Raw genomic sequence first — 25,019 nt, 5'->3', positions numbered from 1 at the left:
CCAGCCTGAGCAACATGGAGAAACCCCATCTCTACTAAAAAAAATACAAAATTAGCCTGGCATGGTGGTGCATGCCTGTAATCCCAGCTACTCCGGAGGCTGAGGCAGGAGAATCGCTTGAACCTAGGAGGTGGAGGCGGAGCTTGTGTTGAGCCGAGATTGCACCACTGCACTCCAGCCTGGGCAACAGAGCAAGACTCTGTCTCAAACAAACAAACAAACAAACAAAAATTAATCCATTTTCCCAGTATCAGTTTCTACTGTTTCAAATAGCTAAATTTCAACTGTTTCTCAACAACTTAAACTTACTACTGTTCCATGATAATCAGAATCCACTGCTTACTTCACCATCACCATATATTTACCTATGACTGACAACCCAAATTGCCCAAAACAGTTGGCGTTGCCTTCATCCTTTGTGACTTACCGAAAGTCGGTTTACTGGATATCTAATATTTTTACCTGCTTAGCATCCATGGCTCTTCAATCTTCCTCTGGGAACTATTCCTTTCCTATTGCATGCTATTTTCATAGGATTGCCTATTCAGATGACTCTTCTGCCTTTTAGCCAAAGATGGGCATGTGACCCCTGCCAGGCTAATAAGACTCTAGCATTTGATTCTTGAGCAGCACGGCACAAGGACCCCAAAAATGGGTCCTTGTTTGTTTGGTTTTTCGTTTTGTTTTATTTGGAGATGGGGTCTCTGCCATGTTGCCTAGCTGGTTTCAAATGTCTGGCCTCAAGCGATCCTCCTGCATCAGCCTCTCAGGTAACTGGGACTACAGGAATGCACCACTGCACCTGGCTTGGGGGCCCATTTGTTTTTATGGTCTAAAAGGCTGTCTGTGTATACTAAGCAGACAGGGAAACACTTGATATTTTGGACAAAGGAAACTCTTACTGGACGCCCAGAAATTGGAGGACAGTTGCAAGCTCAATACAGGTAGGCAGTAACAGTGAAATTAGGTGGGCAGTAGAGAGACACGTGATCACATATTCCTGGGATACCTAAACTATAACTCAAACTATATAAGAGGAAAATTGGCCAGCTTAGACGCATGATGACACTAAAAGTACACACTTATTGTGTGTACACATTGAAGTGTACAAATTAAGTGTACACTTAAAATACTTAGAGAGTGTGAAGTAGTATCTCATTGTGTAGATGATGTGAGAGTAATGGAAATTTAATATTGATTAGAAAATACAGGCCAGGTACTGGAGCTCTATGGAACCAGGAATTTGAAGGAGAGTGAAATCGGGAGAAGCATAGGGAAGAGAGATGGGCTGATAGGAGAGAATATGGGGGTATGGAAAGAAAATGAATTTGGGGGCTGGAGTGAGTTTAATATTGGAGACAGCAGGGATGGGGTGAATGTCAAGGAAGATTGGAGTACAATATTGAGACAATAATCAAGTAGGGGGAACAATGCAATGAATACTGAAATAAGGGGATCAAATGGGGCTGGATATTTAGGAGAATATTGAAGCCAATATTAAGATTGTAGAGGCAATAGGATCTAATAACAGTATAGTCATGGGAACCAGGTGTTGGAATTTGGGGTAGAAAATGGAGGCCCAGACTGGGCACAGTGGCTCATACCTGTAATCCCAGCACTTTAGGAGGCTGAGGCGGGTGGATCACTTGAGGTCAGGAGTTCAATACCAGCCTGGCCAACATGGTGAAATCCTGTCTCTACTAAAAATACAAAAAAAGTTAGCCGGGCGTGGTGGCATATACCTGTAATGCCAGCTACTCGGGAGGCTGAGGCAGGAGAATTGTTTGAACCCAGTAGGCAGAGGTTGCAGTGAGCCAAGATCAGGCCACTGCATTCGAGCCTGGGGCACAGAGTGAGTCTCAGTCTCAAAAAAAAAAAAAAAAAAAAAAAAAAAAAAAAAAAAAAAAATTAGCTGGGCATGGTGGCACGCACCTGTAGTCCCAGCTAATTGGGAGGCTGAGGCATGAGAATCGCTTGAACCTGGGAGGTGGAGGTTGCAGTGAGCTGGCCACTGCACCACAGAGAGAGACCCCATCTCGGGGAAAAAAAAAAAAGAAAACAGAGGCCCAGATTTGTTGGCACAAAAAGGGCCATGATATTGTGGAACAGTGATCGAATCGTTGAGGAACAGGGAACTTTGGTTTTGGGAAGAGAGGGACGAGTCTACTGTCAGGAGATTGGCTGAGGAAAGGAAGCTGGGGGATCATATCCTGAGTAGTCCCTGCGGGACTGGATGAGAGATAACAGGGGATGTGTGAAAGGGAGACAATGAGATCAAATGTTTGGAGAGCGCTAGGCTATATGTTGGGAGTCCGTGAGTACTTAATACTAAGAGATAGCAGAAGATCGAATATCCAAGTTTGAAAGCTGGAAACCAGTGAGGGATAAATATTGTGGTCCTTTGGAGACAATTTTTTTTTTTTTTTGAGACGGAGTCTTGCTCAGTCGCCCAGGCTGGAGTACTGGGGTGCGATCTCCGCTCACTGCAAGCTCTGCCTCCCGGGTTCACGCCATTCTTCTGCCTCAGCCTCTCGAGTAGCTGGGACTACAGGCGCCGGTCACCACGCCAGGCTAATTTTTTTTTTTTTTTTTTTTTTTGTATTTTTAGCAGAGATGGGGTTTCACCATGTTAGCTAGGATGGTTTCAATCTCTTGACCTCGTGATCCACGGCGCCCGGCCTGGAGACGTAATTTTGGGAAATAGTGCCACCGATTGCTGTGGGGAAATTGTTGTAGTAAAGTGTGATTGTAAAGCACAAGCTGACATTGGGGAACACTGGATGTCATACTTGTGGCACTGAAATAAGTGTCCGGGGACAAGATATCAAGGCACAGAGTGATATGGGATTATGGGAAGTCAGAACTGAGAAGTGGCAAGGCCCTGATATTGGAAAACAGGGAATTTGTAAAGACCCACGGGGCAAATTCCAGAGCTTAGCTGGGGGACTGTACTTGGTCTTTGTAAAGGAAGCAAGTGGAGACCAAATACTGAGGGGCAGAGTTAATGCCACAATGGGATAGTGGCTGATCTGCCATAAAAGGACGGTAGACTCGAATACCGGCGTGTTGTGAGGACCGGATGTGGAGAAAGATGCCATCGAAGGGCCTTGTAGCTATTCAGTGGAGGGAGAGGCTACATTTTGGAATACTGGGTCATGGGGTTAAGTCTGTTTTGGAGGGACAGTAGGGAATGCTGTGGAGCAGACTAGGAAGTTGGGCAGGGTCCACTGCAGAGTTGGAAATTAATGGAGAACTGAATATAGAGGAGACTGAAAAAGAGATAATTTATTCCATCAGAGGTATCACAATTACAGATTACAGACATTTGCAAGTAAAGACTATGCAGGGTTACAGCGCTGCGTTTTGACATTTAACATTCATGAGTAAACAGAGATGGCCGGTGGGTAAATATCTTGCCAAAGTGGTTTCTGGTATTAAGCCTTTTGAGTCTAAGATGACAAACCCCTAGGGCTCAGGTGGTTTTCCCGCACTAACTCTTGTCAATGACACATCCCTCAGCCCCTTTTGTCTTGGGTGCCACAGCTCCAGAAAGGCTCCGGGCCAGAACGAAGCCATCCTAGAGTCCCCAAGGACAGCCCTCCCGTGGACCCCGGCTAGGGCCCCAGAGTCTCATCCTGAGGAGTGCGCCAGCTCTGGGCCTGCGTCCCAGTGGGGTTTGCAGCCACAGGTCCCGCGAGTCCCGGACACTTCCAGGGCGTGGTCTCCTGGTAAGACAGCTCCTCCGGCTCCTCCAGGCAGCGACAACAAAGTCTAAGGCAGGAAAAACGCACAGTCGTGGTCAGCCAGAGCCCCTGGGGGCGCAGCAAGAAACCCCGACGAAAGCCACTTACCGAGTCCCGCCCTCCAGCTACGCCTGCGGCGCGGTCTTGTCCTCTCTCGGCCGCGCCAACTCCGGGGCACAGCCGGCTCCTCCTGGGGGCGATGCAGCATCACAGGGCTCCGGCCCAGCCCGGGCCAGGGCGCCGACCCTCCCCACGGGACCCTCTCTAGAAGGCCGCGGGTCTGGGTCTGGCTCATCCCTTAAAGAATCCAAGGTTGGGCGCACTCTGAGCTCCCCAAACACAAAATGATGGGCTCCCTGCGCGTGCCCCCGCGTCACAGAGTGGTAGGGGTCCAGCGACATTCTCCTAGTTATAAACGGGGTTCAATCACACCCCAGAATTCTAAACGCCCCCACCCCTAACCTGCAGGTGCAAACAGCACCCTTCTTTCATTGCCTGCAGCTACTTTGTACTTTCCTACTGATAGACAAAGATAGTGACAACAAAGAAGGAAAGAAGCATCGAAAGCTACATGAAGGGGGTGTGTTCCAAAACACAAAATGCCGAGCCCTGTTTTCCCTTTCCCTCCCCGCTCGGTCCTGCGCCCACCCCGTCCCGCGCTGGCCACTCAGGCAAGCTGTAAATGGATATAGGTAAAGATGCAGGAGGTGATGGAGAAGGCGATGGCTGCGTAGATGAAGATGGAGAGGTGCGGAAAATGGTCGAGATAGCAGCCTTCGACCAGTGGAGGCGCCTCCTCCTTGGGCTGGGGGCGCGATGCGGCCTTCGGGGGCTGCCCGGCGCGGCCCCCCTGCGCCCTCCCGCCCGCGCGCCGACCAGCCTTCTTGCCCGCGGCCGACGCGGACCTGGGCGCACGGGCAGCGGGAGGGTCTTCCGGGGGAGGCTTGTCAAACAGGCCTTCGGACTCGGGGTCCGGGCGAATCTGCTCGGGACCCCAGGGTCTGCGCTGAAAGAGTCCGTCAGCCATGGGCAGGATCGCGGGTAGGTGGGTCAGCTGGGTCTGGGTCGCAGCGCAGTGGGCGGTGGTCTGGGCTGCGGCTGTATTTCTACAGCCCCGGGTGGGGGCGGAGCCAGAGGGGCAGGGGGCCTCTGCAGGGTCCGCCGGGCCTCTCAGCGGAGGCGCAGCTTTGCCTGGCTCCTCCTTCCGCCCCCAGCCTGTTGCAGACGCTGGCTCGCTGGGTTCCAGCTCCCCGGCCGGCGGCTCGGCAGTCTTTGCGCAGCAAGGTTTGTCTCCATGGCAACCAGACTGGCGGCGCAAGGGGGAGGAAGCGCGAGCTTCCTGGGACCCCGGCTGGCTGGGACCCCGGGGCACGAGCAGGCTTGGCACCTAAGAAGCCGAAATGCAACCAGCCAGGCTCTCAGCTGCGTGGGGAGCTTCCTAGGGCATATTTCTCCTTTTAAAAGAAATATTTATTGTGTGGTCTGTTTTAAATGTTAATCTTAATACGTGAAAAAGCTAACACATCATCTTCGTAGAAAACTGGAAATTGAGAAAACAGTATAGGCAAAATCATTGTAAAATAAAGCCTCCCACAATCCCAACGTCCAGAGATAATACAGCTAAAGAATTGGTGCCTTTCTCTGCCTTCCTCCTTTTTTTTTTTCTTTGTCTCTCCATCCTACATCTGTATCTGTACACCTGTTTTCTCTTCTTGCTCTTCACCCACAAAAGCAGGACTCCAGCCTTTTGAGCATCTCACATATGATTAAGAACAAATCCTTCAAAGACCTGCCTCACCTAAGCCCATTTCTCAGACCCACCTGGGGTCTACTCAGGCCTCCTTGTCATCCACCAAGCCCTCTCTGGCTTCACCGGTACTGCCACAGGCTGCTGCGCACTAGCATCTCCTGGCGTCTCTGTTGCACCTGAGGTTCCAAGGCCGGATGGTGTTCCCTCCTGGAATGGAGGGAGAACAATCACTTGGGTTTATTTGAGTCCCAGTAGATTGGAGGGGTCTGCTGGCCGGCTTTATTAGTTGCAGCAAATTCAAACTGCATCAGACCACTCCCTGCCTCCTGCAAGTGAAAGGTCGGGGGTGAACCAAGGCCAGGGTGCTGAAACACTGTAACCAGGGTGCTGTCCCTCTCTATCTTACAGCGTTGCCAGCAACTTCTTGCATGGCCAGAGCCTACTAGGTAGTGGTAGGTACTCAGATTTTTGCTGAATGAATGATGCGGTGAATAATGGCAGCAGCAAACTCTGGTTCTCACAGCTTAACCCCCTCAGCTAAAAGGGCTTCCAGTTGGCTGGATGAGGAGAAGATGGAACCCTCATCTGTGATCCTGGGAATGTAAAATGGTGCAGTTCCTTTTTTTTTTTTTTTTTTGAGACGGAGTCTTGCTCTGTTGTCCAGGCTGGGGTACAGTTGAGCAATCTCAGCTCACTGCAACCTCCGCCTCCTGGGTTCAAGCAATTCTCCTGCCTCAGCCTCTGAGTAGCTGGGATTACATGTGCACACCATCACACCTGGCTAATTTTTGGTGTTTGTAGTAGAGACAGGGTTTCACCACATTGGCCAAGCTGGTCTCGAACTTCCTGACCTCAAGTGATCCACCTGCCTCGGCCTCCCAAAGTGCTAGGATTACTGGCATAAGCCACTGTGCCCAGTCGGATGGAAGTATATGAAGGGTGAAATGGAAAGGTATGGAGGGTGGAATGGAAGGATGGTTTAGGTGGAGTGAAAGAATGTGAAGAATGGAATGGAAGGTTGCAAAAGGCAGAATGGAAGGACATGGAAGGACCAGAGTTTGAAAAGTGGAATGGGAGGATGTTTAGGGTGCAACGGAAGAGCTTGACGGATGTCATGGAGGGGTGTGAAGGGTGGAATTGAAGGGTGTGAAGGGTGAAATGGGAGGATGCTTAGGGTGGAATGGAAAATGTGAAGAGAGAAACAGAAGGACACGTAGTGGACTGGAAGAGTGTCAAGGATGGAATACAAGGTGTGTAAGGTGGAGTGGAAGAATAGGAAGGTTGTAATGAAATGGTGTGAACAATGGAATGGAAGGGTAGGAAGGGTGAAATGAAATTGTGTGATGGATGAATGGAAGGGTGTGAGGCTAGAATGAAAGGGTGTGTAGGGTGCAATGGGAGGGTTTTCAGGGTGGAATGGAAGGGTATGTAGAGTGGGATGGAAGAGCTTTATGTAAGGCTGTGGCATTGAGAAAGTCACCCAAACTGACCTATGAGGTTTAAGTAGGAGCAGGTAGGGGGGAGGTCTCAGTAACCAAGAGGGTCTCGGGCAGAACCATGCAAAGGCTTACTGCGGTGGAGCTGGGTGTAGGTGAGGAGTGCAGGTGTTAAAAATGCTTTAGTAACTGCAGGGCCTTTTGCATATTGAGAAGATGTGAGGCTAAATCCAGAGCTCAGACAGCGGAGGCCCAGGTGTCTCTAGGATACCTTGTTATTTTTTACCTGGTGTATGTGTACAGAAATGAATATATTGCAAAACAGTGCTGGTCCCAGCCCAGGTGACCCCTGGGGGCTCTATCTGTCAGGAATTGAGAGAGCTTGACTTACTCCATGGCCTCACCCTGGTGCAAGCTATGCCTATGCCCAGCAACAAGAGCTAACTTTGTCCCAGGCCAGGGACTTTAGGACCCCTAGACATCCCTGACAGGACAGTCACCACAAGGTCCCAAGCTACAACTTCACTCTCTGCTCGGCACCTGAGTGTTCCAGGAAAAATCTCATGAGTCCAGGGCCTGGAGCCAGCATCCGCCAAAAGACCCCAAATGGGGCTGGGCGCGGTGGCTCAAGCCTGTAATCCCAGCACTTTGGGAGGCCGAGACAGGCGGATCACGAGTTCAGGAGATTGAGACCATCCTGGCTAACACGGTGAAACCCCGTCTCTACTAAAATACAAAAAAAATTAGCTGGGCGAGGTGGCGGGCGCCTGTACTCCCAGCTACTCGGGAGGCTGAGGCAGGAGAATGGCGTAAACCCGGGAGGCGGAGCTTGCAGTGAGCTGAGATCCGGCCACTGCACTCCAGCCTGGGCGACAGAGCCAGACTCCGTCTCAAAAAAAAAAAAAAAAAAAAAAAAAAAAAAAAAAAAAAAGAGACCCCAAATGGACAAAGGTTGCCTTTAGCTCCTGTTTCCGGGACCCGCCCAGAGTACATACCCCTCTCATAGGTGAGAGAAGCCTCTTCTTGGAGGATCTTTGCTCCTGGGCTATACTTTGATAGGCTTTCTTCATCTATTTAGGGATTCATTCTGCCTCTGGAAGAAAGATACACTGTCTGAGTCAATAGGAATCAGGGATTTGAGGCCAAAGCCTGGCTCTGGACAATGGCCAGTTGACCGTGTTGGTGACCCCCTCTACGAGGAATCCTAGGACACACATGGATCATAACAGCAGCAGCAGCAATCACTGAGCACTGACTGTGTGCTGGGAACTGTGCCCAACATTTCTGTAGAGACAGTCTCACTTCATTTTCATCACCCCCTAAACTGGGCACCAGGATTTTCTCCAATGTTCCAATGAGGAAACTGAGGCTGAGAAGTGAAGGAATCTAAAATCTGCTGCTAATGCTGACTGCTGGGGGCTGGGTGTGGTGGCTCACGTTTGTAATCCCAACACTTTGGGAGGCTGAGGTGGGTGGATCACCCGAGGTCAGGAGTTCGAGACCAGTGTGGTCAACATGGCAAAACCACCTTCTACTAAAAATACAAAAATTAGCCAGGCGTGGTGGTGCATGCTGTAATCCCAGCTACTCGGGAGGCTGAGGCACGAGAATCGCTTGAACCTGGGAGGCGGAGGTTGCAGCGAGCTGAGATCGCACCACTGCACACCAACCTGGGTGATAGACTGAGACTCTCTCTCAAAAAAATATAGACTATACTAGAATAGAATAAAATAAAATAAAATAGAACAAAATACTGACTGCTGGGGTCCTAACCCATGTCTCTCTGACCCAAGGGTAAGAGGTATACCTCCCAATCCCCACCCCCTCAGCTACTCACCCCAGGCTTGCTCACCATCAAAGACTGTGTCCTGTTAGCCTTTCCCAGGTCACATCCTGAGCCTCACCCTGCAGCAAAACAGATTTGTTCCCTTTAGAATGTGTGCACGGAGCAAGAGGCAAAATTCACAAAGGCGCCCCCTCCCTTTTTTTTTTTTTTTTGAGACAGAGTCTTGCTCTGTCGCCCAGGCTGGAGTGCAGTGGCGCGATCTCGGCTCACTGCAAGCTCCGCCTCCCGGGTTCCCGCCATTCTCCTGCCTCAGCCTCCCAAGTAGCTGGGACTACAGGCGCCCGCCACCTTGCCCAGCTAGTTTTTTCTATTTTTTAGTAGAGACGGGGTTTCACCATGTTAGCCAGGATGGTCTTGATCTCCTGACCTCATGATCCGCCCGTCTCAGCCTCCCAAAGTGCTGGGATTACAGGCTTGAGCCACCACGCCCGGCCACAAAGGCCACTTTTAGCTCGAAGTGTTCATGCCCAGCTGAGGAAACAAGCTTTGGTGGTGGTGGTGGTGGCAGTGGTGGTGGGATGTATGTGTCCATGGGTGGTGGGAGAGAAGGACCTTGCAGGAATCTCTGCCGCCTGGGCTAGAGCTGTTCGTTATTCTGGAAACCATGGTTGCTTTGAAACTGGCTGCCGAATTTCTCTCCTGCCAATTTCTAATTTCTGTGCATGCCCTGGCTAGGAGAAGGGAAGTCAAGCCAGGAATCTCCCCTTTCCACAGGTCCACTACCCAAACCCACCGTTGATGGGAAACCTCCAAGTGTATTGCAACCTCTACACCAGGATGTGCCTGGATAGGCCTAGTCACCTGCTGAAGGTGCTGTGGTACTTCTAGCCCAACGCAGGGTCAGCTGCCTGCCCCACCCTGAGAGGCTTCTGGGAGCTCACACCCAATGCTGACCATCCCTGTGCTCCACCCAGTCCCCTGCTGGGGATAGGGGTAGCAGTGATTGCTGAGCAAGGCAGAGAAGGGGAGGCTGAGTAAAGCCTGGGGTTCCATGGGGCAGACAGCGGGAAGTCAAGAACCTGTCTGGGGGCTGTGAGGTGGCACCTGGCAGGCGGGATTCCACATGACCTGTGGCTCCAAGCCTCCCTATCCTCCCTTCCTGCCCCTATGCACGCTCCAGGTCCCATCAGACTTCACTTACACAGCACACATTCAAAGATACAATTATTAAGAATTTCAAGGCAGTGACTGCCACGCATTAAACCCCAAGCATGGGGGCCTACTGCCATTGCACAGGCTGCACCTCCAGGAAGCTGGTCCTACTCACAGCCTACCGCAGGTCTAGTTTAGCCTAGCTGGGCACGGATGGCTTCTTCCTGCTCAGTGCTGTGGTTCTGCATCAGATGTTTAGCTTTCCACGGTGTGTTTTCTCCCACTAGAGAGAACTCAGCGCTTCCAGCATCTCAGCTGCATTCCAGGGCCCAGCAGAACTCACCACTCTGGACATTTTCATCCTCTTCCCCGTTTTCTTTCACACACACAGACCTCTGCTCTCTGCATATGATCTTCCTCAGAGAGAACAGATTTGGTTACTTGTGCTCTGTCCTCTTCTCTTTGTGCCGCCCCTATAGAACAAGAATCATCAAACAGGGTCAGGCGCGGTGGCTCACACCTGTAATCCCAGCACTTTGGGAGGCTGATGCGGGTGGATTGCCTGAGGTCAGGAGTTCGAGACCAGCCCGACCAACATGGTGAAACCCCGTCTCTACTAAAAATACAAAATTAGCTGGGCGTGGGAGTGGGTGCCTGTAATCCCAGTTACCTGGGAGGCTAAGGCAGGAGAATTGCTGGAATTTAAGAGGTGGAGGTTGCAGTGAGCCGAGATCGTACCATTGCACTCCAGTCTGGGCAACAAGAACAAAACTCTGTCTCAAAAAAAAAAAAAAAAAAAAAAAAAAAAAAAAAATTGTCAAACAGCCAATTCAGCAACATCATTCTTCTCCTCCTTTCATTCCTCTATCCACCCAGAAGCTGACCCACACTAAATGGTTAAGAACTGTGAGGATAATCCAGCAATTTCCCTGCTAGGTGTATACCCAAAAGAGTTGAAAACAAGGTTTCAAAGAGACATCCGTACAGCTACGTTCACGGCAGCACTATTCACAATAGCCAAAACGTGGACGCAACACACGTGTCCATCAACAGATGAATAGATAACCAAAATGTGGCATAGACACACAATGGGATGTTTTCTTACCTTAAAAGGAAGGAAATTCTGGCCAGGTGCAGTGGCTCATGCCTGTAATCCCAGCACTTTGGGAAGCCGAGGCGAGAGATCACCTGAGGTCAGGAGTTTGAGACCAGCCTGGCCAACATGGTGAAACCCCGTCTCTACTAAACACACACACACACACACACACACACACACACACACACAAAATTAGCTAGGCATGATGGTGGACACTTGTAATCCCAGCTACTTGGGAGGCTGAGGCAGGAGAATGGCTTGAACCCAGGTGATGGAGGTTGCAGTGAGCTGAGACTGCACCACTGCACTCCAGACTGGGCAACAAGAGCGAAACTCCATCTCAAAAAAAATAAATAAATAAAAAATAATAAATAAAAAGGAAATTCTGACACATGCAATACCATGGATGAACTTTGAACACTTTGTGATAAATGAAAGAAGCAAGCGCAAAAAGATTTCTAGAGCAGTCAAATTTAAAGAGACAGAAAGCAGAATAGTGGTTTCCAAGGGCTGAAAGGAGGCAGGAATGGGGAATTATTATTTAATGGGTGCAGAATTTCAATTAAGGAAGATGAGAAAGTTCTGGAGATGGACAGTGGTGATCGTAGCACGTCGAGGTGAATGTGCTTACACATAAAAATGGTTATAATCATAAATTATATTACAGATATATTCAACTAAAGTAAGGAAAAAATAACCGTGAGGACATATTGTTCTCCCTCAAACTGTCTTCAAATAAATTAAATTAAATTAAAGGTCTTCAAATTAAGGCCTTCTAAAATCAAAAGAAAACAAAAACCAGCCATTAAAGAATCAAGAAATTCAGCCAGGCATGGTGGCTCACGCTTGTAACCCCAACACTTTGGGAGGCCGAGGCGGGCAGATTGCTTGAGTCCAGGAGTTCCAGACGAGCCTGGGAAACATGGTGAAACCCTGTCTCTACTAAAAATACAAAAATTGGCTGGGCATGTTGGCTCACGCCTATAATCCCACGGGGAGGCTGAGGTTGGTGGATCACAAGGTCAGGAGATCGAGACCATCCTGGCTAACACGGTGAAACCCCGTCTACATTAAAGATACAAAAAATTAGCCAGACATGGTGGCACGTGCCTGTAGTCCCAGCTACTGGAAACTCAGGAGGCTGAGGCAAGAGAATTGCTTGAACCTGGGAGGCAGAGGTTGCAGTGAGCTGAGATTGCACCACTGCACCCCAGCCTGGGCGACAAAGCGAGACTCTGTCTCAAAAAAAAAAAAAAAAAAAAAAAAAAAAAATTAGCCAGCGGGCGGGCACAGTGGCTCACATCTGTAATCCCAGCACTTTGGGAGGCTGAGGTGAGCAGATCACAAGGTCAAGAGTTCGAGACCAGCCTGGCCGAAAAGATTGAAACCCCATCTCTACTAAAAATACAAAAATTAGCCAGGCATGGTGGCGCACGCCTGTAATCCTAGCTACTCAGGAGGCTGAGGCAGGAGAATTGCTTGAACCATGGAGGCAGAGGTTGTGGTGAGCTGACATCGTGCCATTGCACTCCAGCCTGGGGGACAGAGTGAGACTCGGTCTCAGAAAAAAAAAAAAATATATTAGCTGGGTATGGTGGTGTGCACCTGTAATCCCAGCTACTCAGATGGCTGAGGCAGGAGAATCACTTGAACCTAGGAGGCAGAGGTTGTAGTGAGCTGAGATTGCACCACTGCACTCCAGCCTGGGTGACCGAGCAAGACCCTGTCTTAAAAGAAAAATAAAAAATAAATTTGTTTTGTAGAGACAGAGTCTTGCTATGTTGCCTAGACTGGCCTTGAACTCCTGGCCTCAAGTGATCCTCCTTCTTGGCCTCTTAAAGTGTGAGAATTACAGGCTTGAGCCACTGCATCCAGCATGAGGGAAGCTATTGCAAAATATAGAAAGTCATGAGACTATTGACATCCTTTGATACAATCATCCTATCCCTTAGTATTGACTCCAAGACAGTGATCTAAAGGATAAAGGAAAGCTCTCTGCAGAAAGACGTGTATTGCAGTACTGCTTATCGTGGCAAAAAATTGGAAGCAAACTCAATGTCAGAACAAGAGGAGAATAGTTAATTAAATGATATATCTACTGCAAGGAGTCATGCAGTCATCAGGGGAAGATTATCCTGAAAACAATCTTTTTTTTTTTTTTTTTTTGAGACGGAGTCTCGCTCTGTCGCCCAGGCTGGAGTGCAGTGGCCGGACCTCAGCTCACTGCAAGCTCCGCCTCCCGGGTCTATGCCATTCTCCTGCCTCAGCCTCCCGAGTAGCTGGGACTACAGGCGCCCGCCACCTCACCCGGCTAGTTTTTTGTATTTTTTAGTAGAGATGGGGTTTCACCGTATTTAGCCAGGCTGGTCTCGATCTCCTGACCTTGTGATCCGCCCGTCTCGGCCTCCCAAAGTGCTGGGATTACAGGCTTGAGCCACCGCGCCCGGCCTCTGAAAACAATCTTAAGTAGCTTGAGGGATGCTTGTGATGATCTAAATCAAAGTAAAAAACAAACAAACAAACAAAAAAACAAGATTTAAAACCCCATGTACTAGGATGATAACAAGATGAAAAAGTGTTCCTGCAGAGAAAGACTGGAATGGAAAGAGGAAAGACAGAATTTTTGTATTGTTTGGATAATGAGATCATGGGGTGACTTCTTTCTCATTTGACCAGAACTTGTACACCATGGTTATATTAGTTTCTGTGCAACGAAGGCAATTAACAGACGAAAAAAGTCTAAGCAATGGACCCAGTGGCCATTTTCAGGATTAACAATACTCTGTGATGGTCTGATTGGTGCCCACGCAGACAAAGGTCCTTACCTAACCGCCGGGATGGCCCCACATTGCCTAGCAACTACCTGCTTAACAGCAGTTGCTAGGAAACCAAGAACACCGCAGGACTCCTGACCAATAGCACAGCGTCCATACTACTGCCAGCCTTCTCTTCAAGTTCTCTCCAGCAGTCATGCTCCTGTCCAGCCATTCCTCTTCTCCTCCTGTTCTCCTCCTTCTCATTCCTACCTGCCTGGGGCTAACCTGCGAGTAGCACTCACTCATGGGTCCTGCAATCATACAGCCTGACACAACACAGGTGATCACAGGTTCCAGAGGACCATTTTCCTTCCTCTGCTTCCCCTGCTTCCCCTGCTTCCTTCTTGCTCCAGGACTGGGGCCTGGACCAGCGTGTGTGCATGGCTCAAAGTTCAAATCCGTAGTTATCCCACCATTGAGACAAGTATTGCTCATGGCCTCCATCAGGTTCTAGCACCTGGCAAATCCTACTCCTCCAGAGAGCGATTCCTTCAGGAAAGGCACTGAGCTCAGCCCAGGGCTCCCACCATCCATCAGAGTGCCTGGTGGAAGCATTCCATGATTCTTTTTTTTTTTTTTGAGATGGAGTCTCACTCTTGTTGCCTATGCTGGAGTACAGTGGTGCAATCTCAGCTCACTGCATGAGCCACCACGCCCAGCTAATTTTGTTTGTATTTTTAGTAGAGATGGGGTTTTGCCATGTTAACCAGGCTGGTCTCAAACTCCTGACTTTAGGTGATCCATCTGCCTCAGCCTCCCAAAGTGTTGAGATTATAGGTGTGAGCCACCTCGCCCAGCCAAATCCATGATTCTTTTTTTTGAGACGGAGTCTCGCTCTGCCACCCAGGCTGGAGTGCAGTGGCTGGATCTCGGCTCACTGCAAGCTCCGCCTCCCGGGTTCACGCCATTCTCCTGCCTCAGCCTCCCGAGTAGCTGGGACTACAGGTGCCCGCCACCTCGCCCGGCTAGGTTTTTGTATTTTTTAGTAGAGACGGGGTTTCACCGGGTTAGCCAGGATGGTCTCGATCTCCTGACCTCGTGATCCACCCGTCTCAGCCTCCCAAAGTGCTGGGATTACAGGCTTGAGCCACCGCGCCCGGCCTAAATCCATGATTCTTGAATGCATTCTTTGACAGGGGTCATGTGGACATCTCCCTGTTCCAAGTGGCCCACTCTAAAGAGAAAGAAAACCTCATGTAGGATGGATTAGTCTGAACACAATGATCCTGGAAGACTCCAATTTTCCACCATTGTTGAGAATGATCCCCGCTGCCCTGCACTTCTCATTCCCATCATCTCCATGTGTTGTTCGACCATCATGTCCATTCTCAGGAAGTCGCCATGTGTCTCTATTCAAAAAGATCTTTCTTCTATTCTTCTTCTTTTTTAAAACAGAGACAAGGTCTCACTATGTTGCCCAGGCTGGTCTCAAACTCCTGGACTCAAGCAATTCCCTGGCCTCAGTCTCCCAAAGTGCTAGGATTATAGACAAGCACCCAGACAATTATTTTTATTTAGAGACAGGATCTTGCTCTGTCACCATGGCTGGAATGCAGTGGCATGATTATGGCTCACTGGAGCCTGGGCTCAAGGGATCCTCCTGCCTCAGCCTCCAGAGTATCTGGGAATACAGGCATGTGCCACAACACCTGGCTAATTAAAAAAACTTTTTTTTTTTTTTTGGGATGGAGTCTCGCTCTGTTGCCCAGGCTGGAGGGCAATGGCACGATCTTGGCTCACTGCAACCTCTGCCTCCCATGTACCAGTGATTCTCCTGCCTCAGCCTCCCGAGTAGCTGGGATTACAGGCACCCGCCATCATGCCCGGCTAATTTTTGTATTTTTGTAGAGACGGAGTTTCACCATGTTGGCCAGGCTGGTCTTGAACTCTTAACCTCAGGAGATCCATCAGCCTTGACCTTCCAAAGTGCTGGAATCACAGGCGTGAAAAAAAAATATATATATTTTTGAGACAGGGTCTTGCTATGTCGCCCAGGCTGGTCTTAATCAATCTTCAGATTTTCGCCTCCCAAAGAGCTGGGATTATAGACGTGGGTGCGTATGTCGTATCTCCTTGCCACTGGAATATAAATTGCTTGAAAGCAGATACTCTATGGCTTCTGTTATCACTGGCAGCTACAACAGCCTCAGGCCCAAAGAAGCTAAGATTTACTGCCTGCCTAGCGTTGTGTACCACCTCGCCCAGAACAACTTCCCACTCATGAGCACACCTAATCAAACAACCGTTTGACGCCAGCTTTACTATTCCCTTCTTACACATCTGAAAACCTGTTTCAAGATCACACACTTAATGGGTGGTAGAGTCAATAATTTGATTCCCAGCTCACTGCCTGTCTCTCGAATTCTAGCTGTTGCTATCAGAATCCGGATTCAGGCCAGGCACGGTGACTCACACTTGTAGTCCCAGCACCTTAGGAGGCCAAGGCGGGCGGATCACTTGAGGCCAGGAGCTCGAGACCAGCCTGGCCAACATGGTGAAACCCTGTCTCTACTAAAAATACAAAAATTTAGCCGGGAGTGGTGGTGGGGGCCTGTAATCCCATCTACTCGGGAGGCTGAGGCAGGAGAATCGCTTGAACCTGGGAGGTGGAAGTTGCAGTGAGCCGAGATTGCGCCACTGCACTCCAGCCTTCCAACCTGGGCGACAGAGCGAGACTCCGTCTCAAAAAAAAAAAAAAAAAAAAAAAAAAAAGAATCTGGATCCAAAGCGGACATGCATCTGTGTCTCCCCCACCTCCACGCACTTGTTTGTGTCTGGCCTTTCTCCTACTCCAAGACTGGCTGCACTTCGGGGCTCGCTGCCATGGAGACGGCTCCGGATTTAGGAATACATTTCCTAGGCTTCCGGCAACTAACGTGAGGACCTGCTGGGATGAGGGAGGGGGAGCTCTGCAGAAGGGGGCGGGACACGCGGGGCTTGCGCGGCTTAGCTGGTGGCGGAGTCCCTCCTCGCGTGGGTGCCCTGGGTCTCTCCGTTCTGGCGCGCCCCCTTGTGCCCCGCACGCTGCGCGCACGCGAGTCCGCCGAGCCCATCCTGCGCCCCCGCACTCGGGCCAAGGCTTCTGCCCCAACTACCCCGGGCTTAGTTCGCGAAGGTCGCGAGTTGGCCTCCTGCGTCACCGGCGAGAAAGCTTCACAGGTGGCGCCACCCTGCACCCTTCACAGGCTACGCGCCCTGCGGGGCCGCATGAGGTCGCAGCTGGAGCTGCTGTGAGAGGGCATGGGAGGCCCAGGCGGCCTGGACCTATCCTGCGACGCGGGGGCCACCCGGCCCCTAGCTGTCCTCTCCCTTTTCACCTGATGCCGTTTAAATTTTTTTTTTAATTTTGTAAATAAAAAAATTTAACGTCTCATAAAGATAGGGTCTTGGTATGTTGCCCAGGCTGGTCTTGAACTCCTGGGCTGAGGCGATCCTCCACCTTAGCTTCCCAAAATGCTGGGATTACAGGCGTGAGCCACTCCACAGGGCCATCTGATGCCTTGCTTTTTTTTCCTTTTCTTTTTGAGACTGAGTCTCTCTCTCACCCAGGCTGGAGTGCAATGGTGCAATCTTGACTCATTGCAACCTCCACCTCCCGAGTTCAAGTGATTCTCCTGCCTCGGCCTCCCGAATAGCTGAGATTACAGGCCCGTGCCACAAGACTTGGCTGAGTTTTGCATTTTTAGTAGAGACAGGGTTTTGCCATGTTGGCCAGGCTGGTCTTGAACTCCTGACCTGAAGTGATCCACCCACCTTGGCCTCCCACAGTGCTGGGATTACAGGCATGAGCCACTATGACCAGCCTCTGATGTGTTCTTGAACTCAAACTTTCAGCTCACCAAGGCCTCTAGGAGGGTCAAGAGGGCTGGATGGGTGGGTGGGAATGAAAATAGGTGAGGCAGGCCGGGCGCGGTGGCTCAAGCCTGTAATCCCAGCACTTTGGGAGGCTGAGACGGGCGGATCACGAAGTCAGGAGATCGAGACCATCCTGGCTAATGCGGTGAAACCCCGTCTCTACTAAAAAAATACAAAAAACTAGCCGGGCGAGGTGGCAGGCACCTGTAGTCCCAGCTACTCGGGAGGCTGAGGCAGGAGAATGGCATATACCCGGGAGGCGGAGCTTGCAGTGAGCTGAGATCCGGCCACTGCACTCCAGCCTGGGCGACAGAGCGAGACTCCGTCTCAAAAAAAAAAAAAAAAAAAAAAAAAAAAAGAAAGAAAATAGGTGAGGCACTGGACTTCCCTGGTTTGGGTTTGGGGGCGTTCACTACTTTGTCACCTGGTGATTTGAGAAAACACTCTCTAGTCCATTTAGGTCTCTGTTTCTGTACCTCTCTGTCTTTTGTTGTCTGTTTTCCCAAGAGAAAAGAAGAATCAATGACTGACAGCTGCCATCACCAGAATAAGGTACAGTTTGCACGGGGATATTTTTCTTATTTGGGGGCTGTTGCTGCATCCTATTTTGTGCACTCAAGTGTTTTGTCATTTGGGCAGATGTCTGTGAGACAAAGTAGCAAACATGAGAAGCCATGTTTGCTCATTTCCGTTTGCCAGAATAATTTCACAAAGTCCCTGACTCTGACATCTGCTGCTCTCCAGAAAGATGTTTTGATAATGAAACAGGATAAAGCACAGGGCCCCCAACCTTGTGGTTGGGGCAAGACTCTTGCCTGACTCTTGCCTGTATTCCTTGAAAGATAAATGCTCCTAACCTTCTCTTTTTCTACATATAAAATAACATCTAGGCCAAGCTCAGTGGCTCATGCCTGTAATCCTAGCACTTTGGGAGGCTGAGCTGGGCTCAGACCAGCCTGGGCAACGTGGTGAAACCCCATCTCTACTAAAAATGCAAGAACAAACTGGGTGTGGTGGCATGTACCTGTAGTCCCAGTGATGCAAGATTTTTCTCAACCCTGCTTTGCCAGTTGGAAATTTCTGTGAATGGTGGGGTCTCTGTTTGTTTGTTCCCATTGTCCCACTCCAGCCCATGCCTCCCAGGCTGGCCCATCCCCACCGCCACTTCCCGTTGCATGGGATGGCCGCCTGGTGCTGGTGGAGGACTGGAGGGCTACAGCTTATAGCTCCTTTGCCCCCTCTGTTCGGTGGGTTACAGGTTGTTGTCCCACCTCCAAGAAGAATGAGGTTATGGTGACAATCGAAGGGTGAGGACGGCAGAGAAGAATTTTATTGAGTGACAAAACAGCTCTCAGCTGAAGATGATGTGAGGGTGGTCTCTTTCTTAATGTGGTTGGGTCCAGGGCTTTTATGGGCTCAGAATGAGGAGTGCACTCTGATTGGTTTGTGAGTAAGCAATAAAGGCTAAAACAAAACCACCACTCAAAGGTGGGCATGATAGTGTAAAAAAACCAATTAAGGAAGGGTAGGTGTATGTAAAATAGGTGAAGGGTGAGGATCAGTCAGAGGAAGGCATCCCAAACAGGAGGGGAGGTTCTCAATCCAGTCCAAGGATTTACCTGGGACTTGTTGCTAGGCTTTAAACTGTCTTTGGCTTAAAGGTGGGGTTTCACTGGGGACCTGTCCCTATCTGCCTAGGCATTTTACTGCCTCCTGCTGCTATTACCAGCCATTCAGGAGTCTGAGGCAAGCAGATCATCTGAGCCCAGGAGGTTGAGGCTGCAGTGAGCTGTGATTCTCCTATTGCACTCCATCCTGGGTGACAGAGTAAGACCTTGTCTCAATAAATAAATAAAAATAACATCTGGCAGGGTTAGTGATTATGCTTCTGATAGTGACATGAGGCAGTCAAATGCCTAGGCAGATAGGGGTGGGTCCTTGGTGAAACCCCACCTCCAAGCAGAAGACAGTTTAAAGCCTGAAAATGAAGCTACAAGTTAAATCCTCAGACCAGACTGAGAATCTTTCCTCTGATTGATCCCCACCCTTCACCTGTTTTACCCTTCACCTTTCCTAATTGGTTTTCTACACTGTCGTGCCCACCTTTCAGTGATGTCTTCACTTTAACCTTTTTTGCATACTCACAAACCAATCAGCAGGCACTCCCCATTCTGAGTCCATAAAAAGCCCTGGACCCAGCCACACTGACAGAAGAAAAAACCACCCCACTGCAGGGGTGGGGAACCACCCCACCGCACCCTGCATCCCTTCTCCACCAAGAGCTGTTTCATCGGTCAATAAAGTTCTTCTCCATCCATTCTCACCCTTCAACTGTCAGCATATTCTTCTTGGATGCAAGACAAGAGTTCTGGAACCGCCAAACTCAGGTACAAGCTGTAATACAGGTGGGCTGGGGTGGGCTCTGCCTGCCCAACAGTGGGCTGGGCCAGTATGCAAGCCAGACTCAGCCTGGGCAGGCTGAATGGGTGGGATACCACCAGTAGCAGGTATCCTGGCCCAGCAAGGCCTAGGTGGGAAGGTGGGGGTGGGAGGCTTTTGGGAGTAGGAGGTTGGCGGGCAAAATGACGGAGAAAATTCCTGCATCACTTCCGCAGTCAATAACCGCATGTACTTTGGTGATCACTGATGCACTGTACACCCACACCCTGGTCACTCTGATGTGATTTTGCAGGTACTGAACCCCACCACTTGCATATGAGTAGTGGGCTGAGACGCTGCTTTGGAGCAACTGACAACCACTCCTGGGCTTTAAGGCCTCAGTTTATAGTCTTCAGCAAGACTTCTGAATAAACTAGCTTTAATTATTTAAAAGCTTGATTTTTTTTTTTCTTTAGTTGACATGTCCCTGCATCACTCAATGTGTTTTTTTGGTCCGCCTGGAACAAGATGTTTGAGGTGGGACTAGCCTTTCAGGAGGAGTTCTTCTGGAGTCTTTTCAGGAGGAGTTCTTCTGGAGTCCTTTCAGGAGGAGTTCTTCTGGAGTCCTTGGAGGTAACCTTACCCTCTGTGGCCCCTTTGATAGGTGGGTAGTAGGATTGGGGAGCGTGGAAAGTGGGGACTCCCTTGCTCAATAACAATTATTGCACCTCCAGCTGGGAGCTAACACTTGTAGGACGGTTCCTTGGGAAGGCCCTGAGCTACCAGACTCCACCTGCAACCTTCTGATCAGAGAAGAGGACCAGAGCTTCCTCTAGAGAGATCCAGGGTTTTATCTTGAGAATGGATTAATTGCACTATGCTGTGCAATGTGATGCGCAGTGCAAGGCAATAGAAGCAAATAGTTTAGTCCTAAGAGAACCCCCCCACCCCATGCTTCTGAGGGACTCCTATGAGGGGCCTTAGCTATTTGGAGAAGAAAGAAGGTCTAAAACAAATAGGGCATTTTTTTTCTCTCTTAAGAGAGTTGACGACATTGAATTCAAATGCAAGTTTGCAAGTTGTACACCTGCCACATTTAGCAGAAAACTGCTGACCCAGGCAGCTGATCTGAAATTCGTTCAAATCAGCAAGTTCATTATGCATAGCTTCCTTGTTTTTGGAAGTGGAAAGCCAGAGTCTTGGTGTAAACTAGGTTCCTTCCTTCCTTCCTTCCTTTCCTTCCTTCCTTCCTTCCTTCTCTTTCCCTCCCTCCCTCCCTCCCTCCCTCCCTCCCTCCTTCCTTCCTTCCTTCCTTCCTTCCTTCCTTCCTTCCTTCCTTCCTTCCTTCCTTCCTTCTCTTTCCCTCCCTCCCTCCATCCCTCATTTCCTTCCTTCCTTCCTTCCAGTGGAGTCTCGCTCTGTTACCCAGGCTGGAGTGCAGTGGCACAATCTCAGCTCACTGCAAGCTCCACCTTCCGGGTTCATGTCATTCTCCTGCCTCAGCCTCCCGAGTAGCTGGGACTCCAGGTGCCCACCACCACACCTGGCTAATTTTTTTTTATTTTTTATTTTTAGTAGAGACAGGGTTTCACCATGTTAGCCAGGATGGTCTCAATCTCCTGACCTCAGGTGATCCACCTGCCTTGGCCTCCCACAATGTTGGGATTACAGGCGTCAGCCACCGTTCCCAGCCTTGTTTATGCTTCCTCCATAGGCTTATCCTACCTGAGACCAGAGAACAGCCCCTGGATCTTAGGTAAAGAACATTTTTCTCAAAGTGTGGGTGTCCTGCTAGACTCCACTTCCATTACAAGAGCTGGGATACAAAAGTTCAGGAACAGTCTCATCTCCAAAGGAAGATTCTCACAGTCAGCCACGTTTGCTGAACATGTTTCCAATGTGATATAAGCAAAAAAGTCAATCTGTCCAGAAGGTAGATTAGATCCCCCACATCCCTTCACCCATGCTTTCTTTCTGTGACCTGACTGAAAATCACAGAGTGACTTGACTGCTCTGTGACCCAGCCAGCTGCAGGTTCTTCCCAGCAGGCTGGAACCCAAACCGAGGCCTTGAACATTCTGAGGCGCTGAAAAAGGTATCTCGGTGGTTGTCAAAAACACTGAAGGAAACTGGTTGCAGCCCTGAGCCAGATTCCTTAAACCCTCCCACAAACTGCATACCTGACCCTCTTGCTGCAGGAATATGTAGGTAGAATCCCTTTTCTGTTGCTGTTAGTCTCAGAGATACGCTGCACCCCACTCTCTGTGTCAGTGTCCCTATTCAGTGCTTTGGACGGATTGCTCTGAATTTAGTGCTGCTTTTTTTGGGAATCCCAGCCAGCCCCATGTTGGTATGGTTTGAAGTAGTCCCTTGCAGGAATTCCCCGGAGGCTGCTTCTGGGCTGGCTGGACGGAATAACAGCTGAAAACTAAATGGAGTATGCAACTTTTTATTCCTTTATTTTCACTTTTTCTTTTTTATGTATTTTTTAATTCTTAAATTTAAAAATAGAAGTAAAAAAATTTTAATTTATAGGGGTTTTCTGGTAAAAATGGAAAGCCTGCTAGGCAAATTCTCAAAGAGCTGTAATACGCCTGTATTTTCTGAATAAACTTCCCTCCACTTTACTGTGTTGGCTTGCTCTTGTAGATCTTCCTGTACAAAGCCAAGAACCCACGTGGTCTCCCACGCTGAACCCCAGTTTTGGGGCTCACCCTGTGACACGGTCAGAGGCAGACGGTTCCGTGTCCCTCCTATTCCTCCTTGCATCTGGATGGGATCCAGAGGGCTCTAGGCTTGGCTGCTGTGGCCACCAGACGAGGCTCTATGAGGTCTGTGGGGGTCTTGCCAGCTCCAGATGGACATTCCCTGAGATGCTGTTAGGCCACCTGGACTGGGGCCCCCTGTGGCATCCCTGGCATAGACACATAATGCCCAGCAAAGGCATCATCAGAGTTCCATTACTTTAGTGCTGGAAGGCAAATCAGATGGCAACTTGTTTGCAGAGAAAGAAACTGAGACCCAAAGAAGGGTCAGGCAAAGCCAGGACTCCAGGGCTGGTGTTCATACTTCAGCTGCTGAGTGGCAGGAGTCCCTTTTTGCTGCCCTTCTCCCAGAGTTCCATAATGAGGTGAGGATGGGTCTCCTTCAGGGCTTGGTAGAGTTGATCTTTGCACCTCCGGTCCCAGGACTGGCTCAAGCTGAACAGCTTCCGCATCTGGCTGGGCCTGGTGTCCTCAGCCAGCACCCTCTCATACTGCTCCTGGCTCAGCACCTGTCCATGCAGTTTGTCCAAGACAGCCTCCACTGATGTCACTCGGGCTACCAGCTGCTCTCGATACTGGTCCACAAAGTGCAGCAACCCCGGGGCATCCAGAGGTGAAGGTAAGGCTGGCAATGAACAAAGAAGGGCTCCAACCACAGCCTCCATCTCCAATCCCCATCTTCAGCCCTTTCCTCTCTCCTCTCTACATCCCTCGCTTCCTTCTGCCTCCAGAAATGCACTTCTGCCCTCCCTCATGCCAGCATCTAGCCTGGCATTCTGCCAGAGTGGGGATCGGGAGTGGAGTTCCTGCTGGGTGCACTGGAGGCTGTCAGATAAGGAGTTCTAGGGTCTCTGTGGATAGGACAAAAGGGTATGGGGAGGGACCATGCACCACTCTCCAGGGCCTGACCCCTTGTGAGGTCTGCAATGATGAGTCCCTTCCTTTCTCTCTTCCCTTCCCCCAAGAACCAGACAGTACCCCAGAACTGCCACTGCCTCCTGTGGTCTCTGAGAGTTGTTACTGACCTATGGGGGCTGGAGGGACCAGAGTAGCTGCAGGTGCGAGATCTCCTGGAGGAACACAGAGATGAAGATGATCTGAAACAGTGCTAAGTTACTAACACACACACAGTACACCTCCAGGCTCCCACTCACTTCTGAGCTTCTTCAATTTAGAAAAAAGTCACAGACAAATTCTGGTAGAATCTGGAGTAAGAGCTGGAAAGGTCCTTAGAGGTTATCTAGGTGAATCCCTTCCTTATACATATGGGGAAACTGAGGCCCAGAAGCTGTGATCATACAGTAATAGAGAGAAGGCATCCAAATGAGCAATAGCAATTTCTCCTACAACATCCCAGACTTGGTTTTAATCCCGTGTTGGCCCGAACTGTATCCCTGGTGAACTAACCAAACCCCTTGCTAGACAGCTTGAACTATTTAGCACCTCCTTGTTCTGAGCAGAAATCTACTTCCTTGTTCTTGTTTAGCCTTCTAGACTGGCACCAACCAAAGGTGTATGTTCTGGAATTGGATGTCAGAATCTAGAATCAAGATCAAGCAATCTTAGGACATGCGAATAACAAATGAATTTTAACAGAAAAGACAGACGACAACAAAAATGAAGGGACTTAAAAATTGCTTTGCAAAGGAGAGAAAGGGGAAGTTCACAGCAGCTCATATGTACAAGGTCTGAGAGGCTGAGCAGGCTCCAAGTTCAGTGTGATCTCACAGTTCAGGGAGGTGGGCACAGGGGAGAGAGTTGAGGCTGTGGTACCAGGAGCACAGGATCCATGTGGGTGGAGAAAGGAGGGTATTTCGCATCCTCTCTGCTGACTGGACAGTCCAGGGGTCAATTCTGACTCATTCCCACACTGGAGCATCTGCTGAGGGAGGTGACTGGATGGCAAAGAATTTATAAACCAAAATAGCAGAGGAACGATGGAAGGAGCTGAGATGTGTAACTTGTATAACAAGAGTCATCAGGAAGGCTATGACCACAGTCTTCCAGAATCTAAATGGCTTTCTCATGGGGAAGGAGATACACTTTTTCTATGAGTTCCAAGGGACAGAATTAAGACTGATAAGAGGCAGAGATTGGCTTAACATGAGGAAAAAGATAATATTGCTACGATTTGTTAAGGATTACTGCATGAGGAATGTATAGACATCGCTTTATTTAATCTTTCCAACATTCCTACAAATTAGTCATTATGATCCTCTTTTTACAGACGAGGGACTCAAA

The 25,019-nt window shown here is 49.6% G+C and overlaps 4 protein-coding genes and 1 non-coding gene across 9 annotated transcripts in view; all 5 read right to left on the bottom strand.

Moving 5' to 3' along the window:
* The window catches only part of DERL2 (derlin 2), a 434,214-nt gene that overhangs the window by 22,496 nt on the left and 386,699 nt on the right, over positions 1-25,019 (bottom strand). The window lies entirely within an intron of this gene.
* Positions 3,261-25,019, bottom strand: part of LOC126939805 (uncharacterized) — a 910,157-nt gene continuing 888,398 nt past the window's right edge. For 2 of the 3 annotated variants that reach the window (XM_050765550.1, XM_050765551.1), the window contains exons 2-3: positions 3,852-4,113; positions 3,261-3,771 (exon numbers count right to left, since the gene is read on the bottom strand). In XM_050765550.1, coding sequence (XP_050621507.1) covers positions 3,578-3,771; positions 3,852-4,038 — 381 coding nt within the window. In that variant the 5' untranslated portion in view covers positions 4,039-4,113 and the 3' untranslated portion in view covers positions 3,261-3,577. Of the gene's footprint in view, positions 3,772-3,851; positions 4,114-4,648; positions 4,690-25,019 lie in introns of those variants that run through there. The other variant, XM_050765552.1, reaches the window with a different exon arrangement.
* LOC126939810 (uncharacterized) lies at positions 4,113-5,650 on the bottom strand. The gene has a single exon (XM_050765564.1). The coding sequence runs from the start codon at positions 4,768-4,770 to the stop codon at positions 4,411-4,413; it is 360 nt and encodes a 119-aa protein (XP_050621521.1). The 5' UTR covers positions 4,771-5,650; the 3' UTR covers positions 4,113-4,410.
* The window catches only part of NLRP1 (NLR family pyrin domain containing 1), a 56,565-nt gene continuing 54,002 nt past the window's right edge, over positions 22,457-25,019 (bottom strand). For all 3 annotated transcript variants that reach the window (XM_050765197.1, XM_050765198.1, XM_050765199.1), the window contains 2 exons: positions 23,804-23,848; positions 22,457-23,403 (listed from right to left, as the gene is read on the bottom strand). In XM_050765197.1, the coding sequence (XP_050621154.1) occupies positions 23,084-23,403; positions 23,804-23,848 (365 nt within the window). In that variant the 3' untranslated portion in view covers positions 22,457-23,083. The remainder of the gene's footprint in view (positions 23,404-23,803; positions 23,849-25,019) is intronic.
* LOC126940019 (U7 small nuclear RNA) lies at positions 22,547-22,607 on the bottom strand. Its single transcript, XR_007720546.1, has one exon. It is a non-coding gene; the product is annotated as a U7 small nuclear RNA (small nuclear RNA).

Source organism: Macaca thibetana, chromosome 16 (genome assembly GCF_024542745.1).
Source record: "Macaca thibetana thibetana isolate TM-01 chromosome 16, ASM2454274v1, whole genome shotgun sequence".
In the NCBI taxonomy this organism is placed as follows: Eukaryota; Metazoa; Chordata; class Mammalia; order Primates; family Cercopithecidae; genus Macaca; species Macaca thibetana.
Note: the sequence above shows the minus strand (reverse complement) of the source record. Positions and strands in the feature narration are given on the sequence as shown.

Bases quoted from the DNA above. Each gene is read 5' to 3' on its own strand.
- LOC126939810 (XM_050765564.1), bottom strand. From the start codon at position 4,770: ATGGCTGACGGACTCTTTCAGCGCAGACCCTGGGGTCCCGAGCAGATT.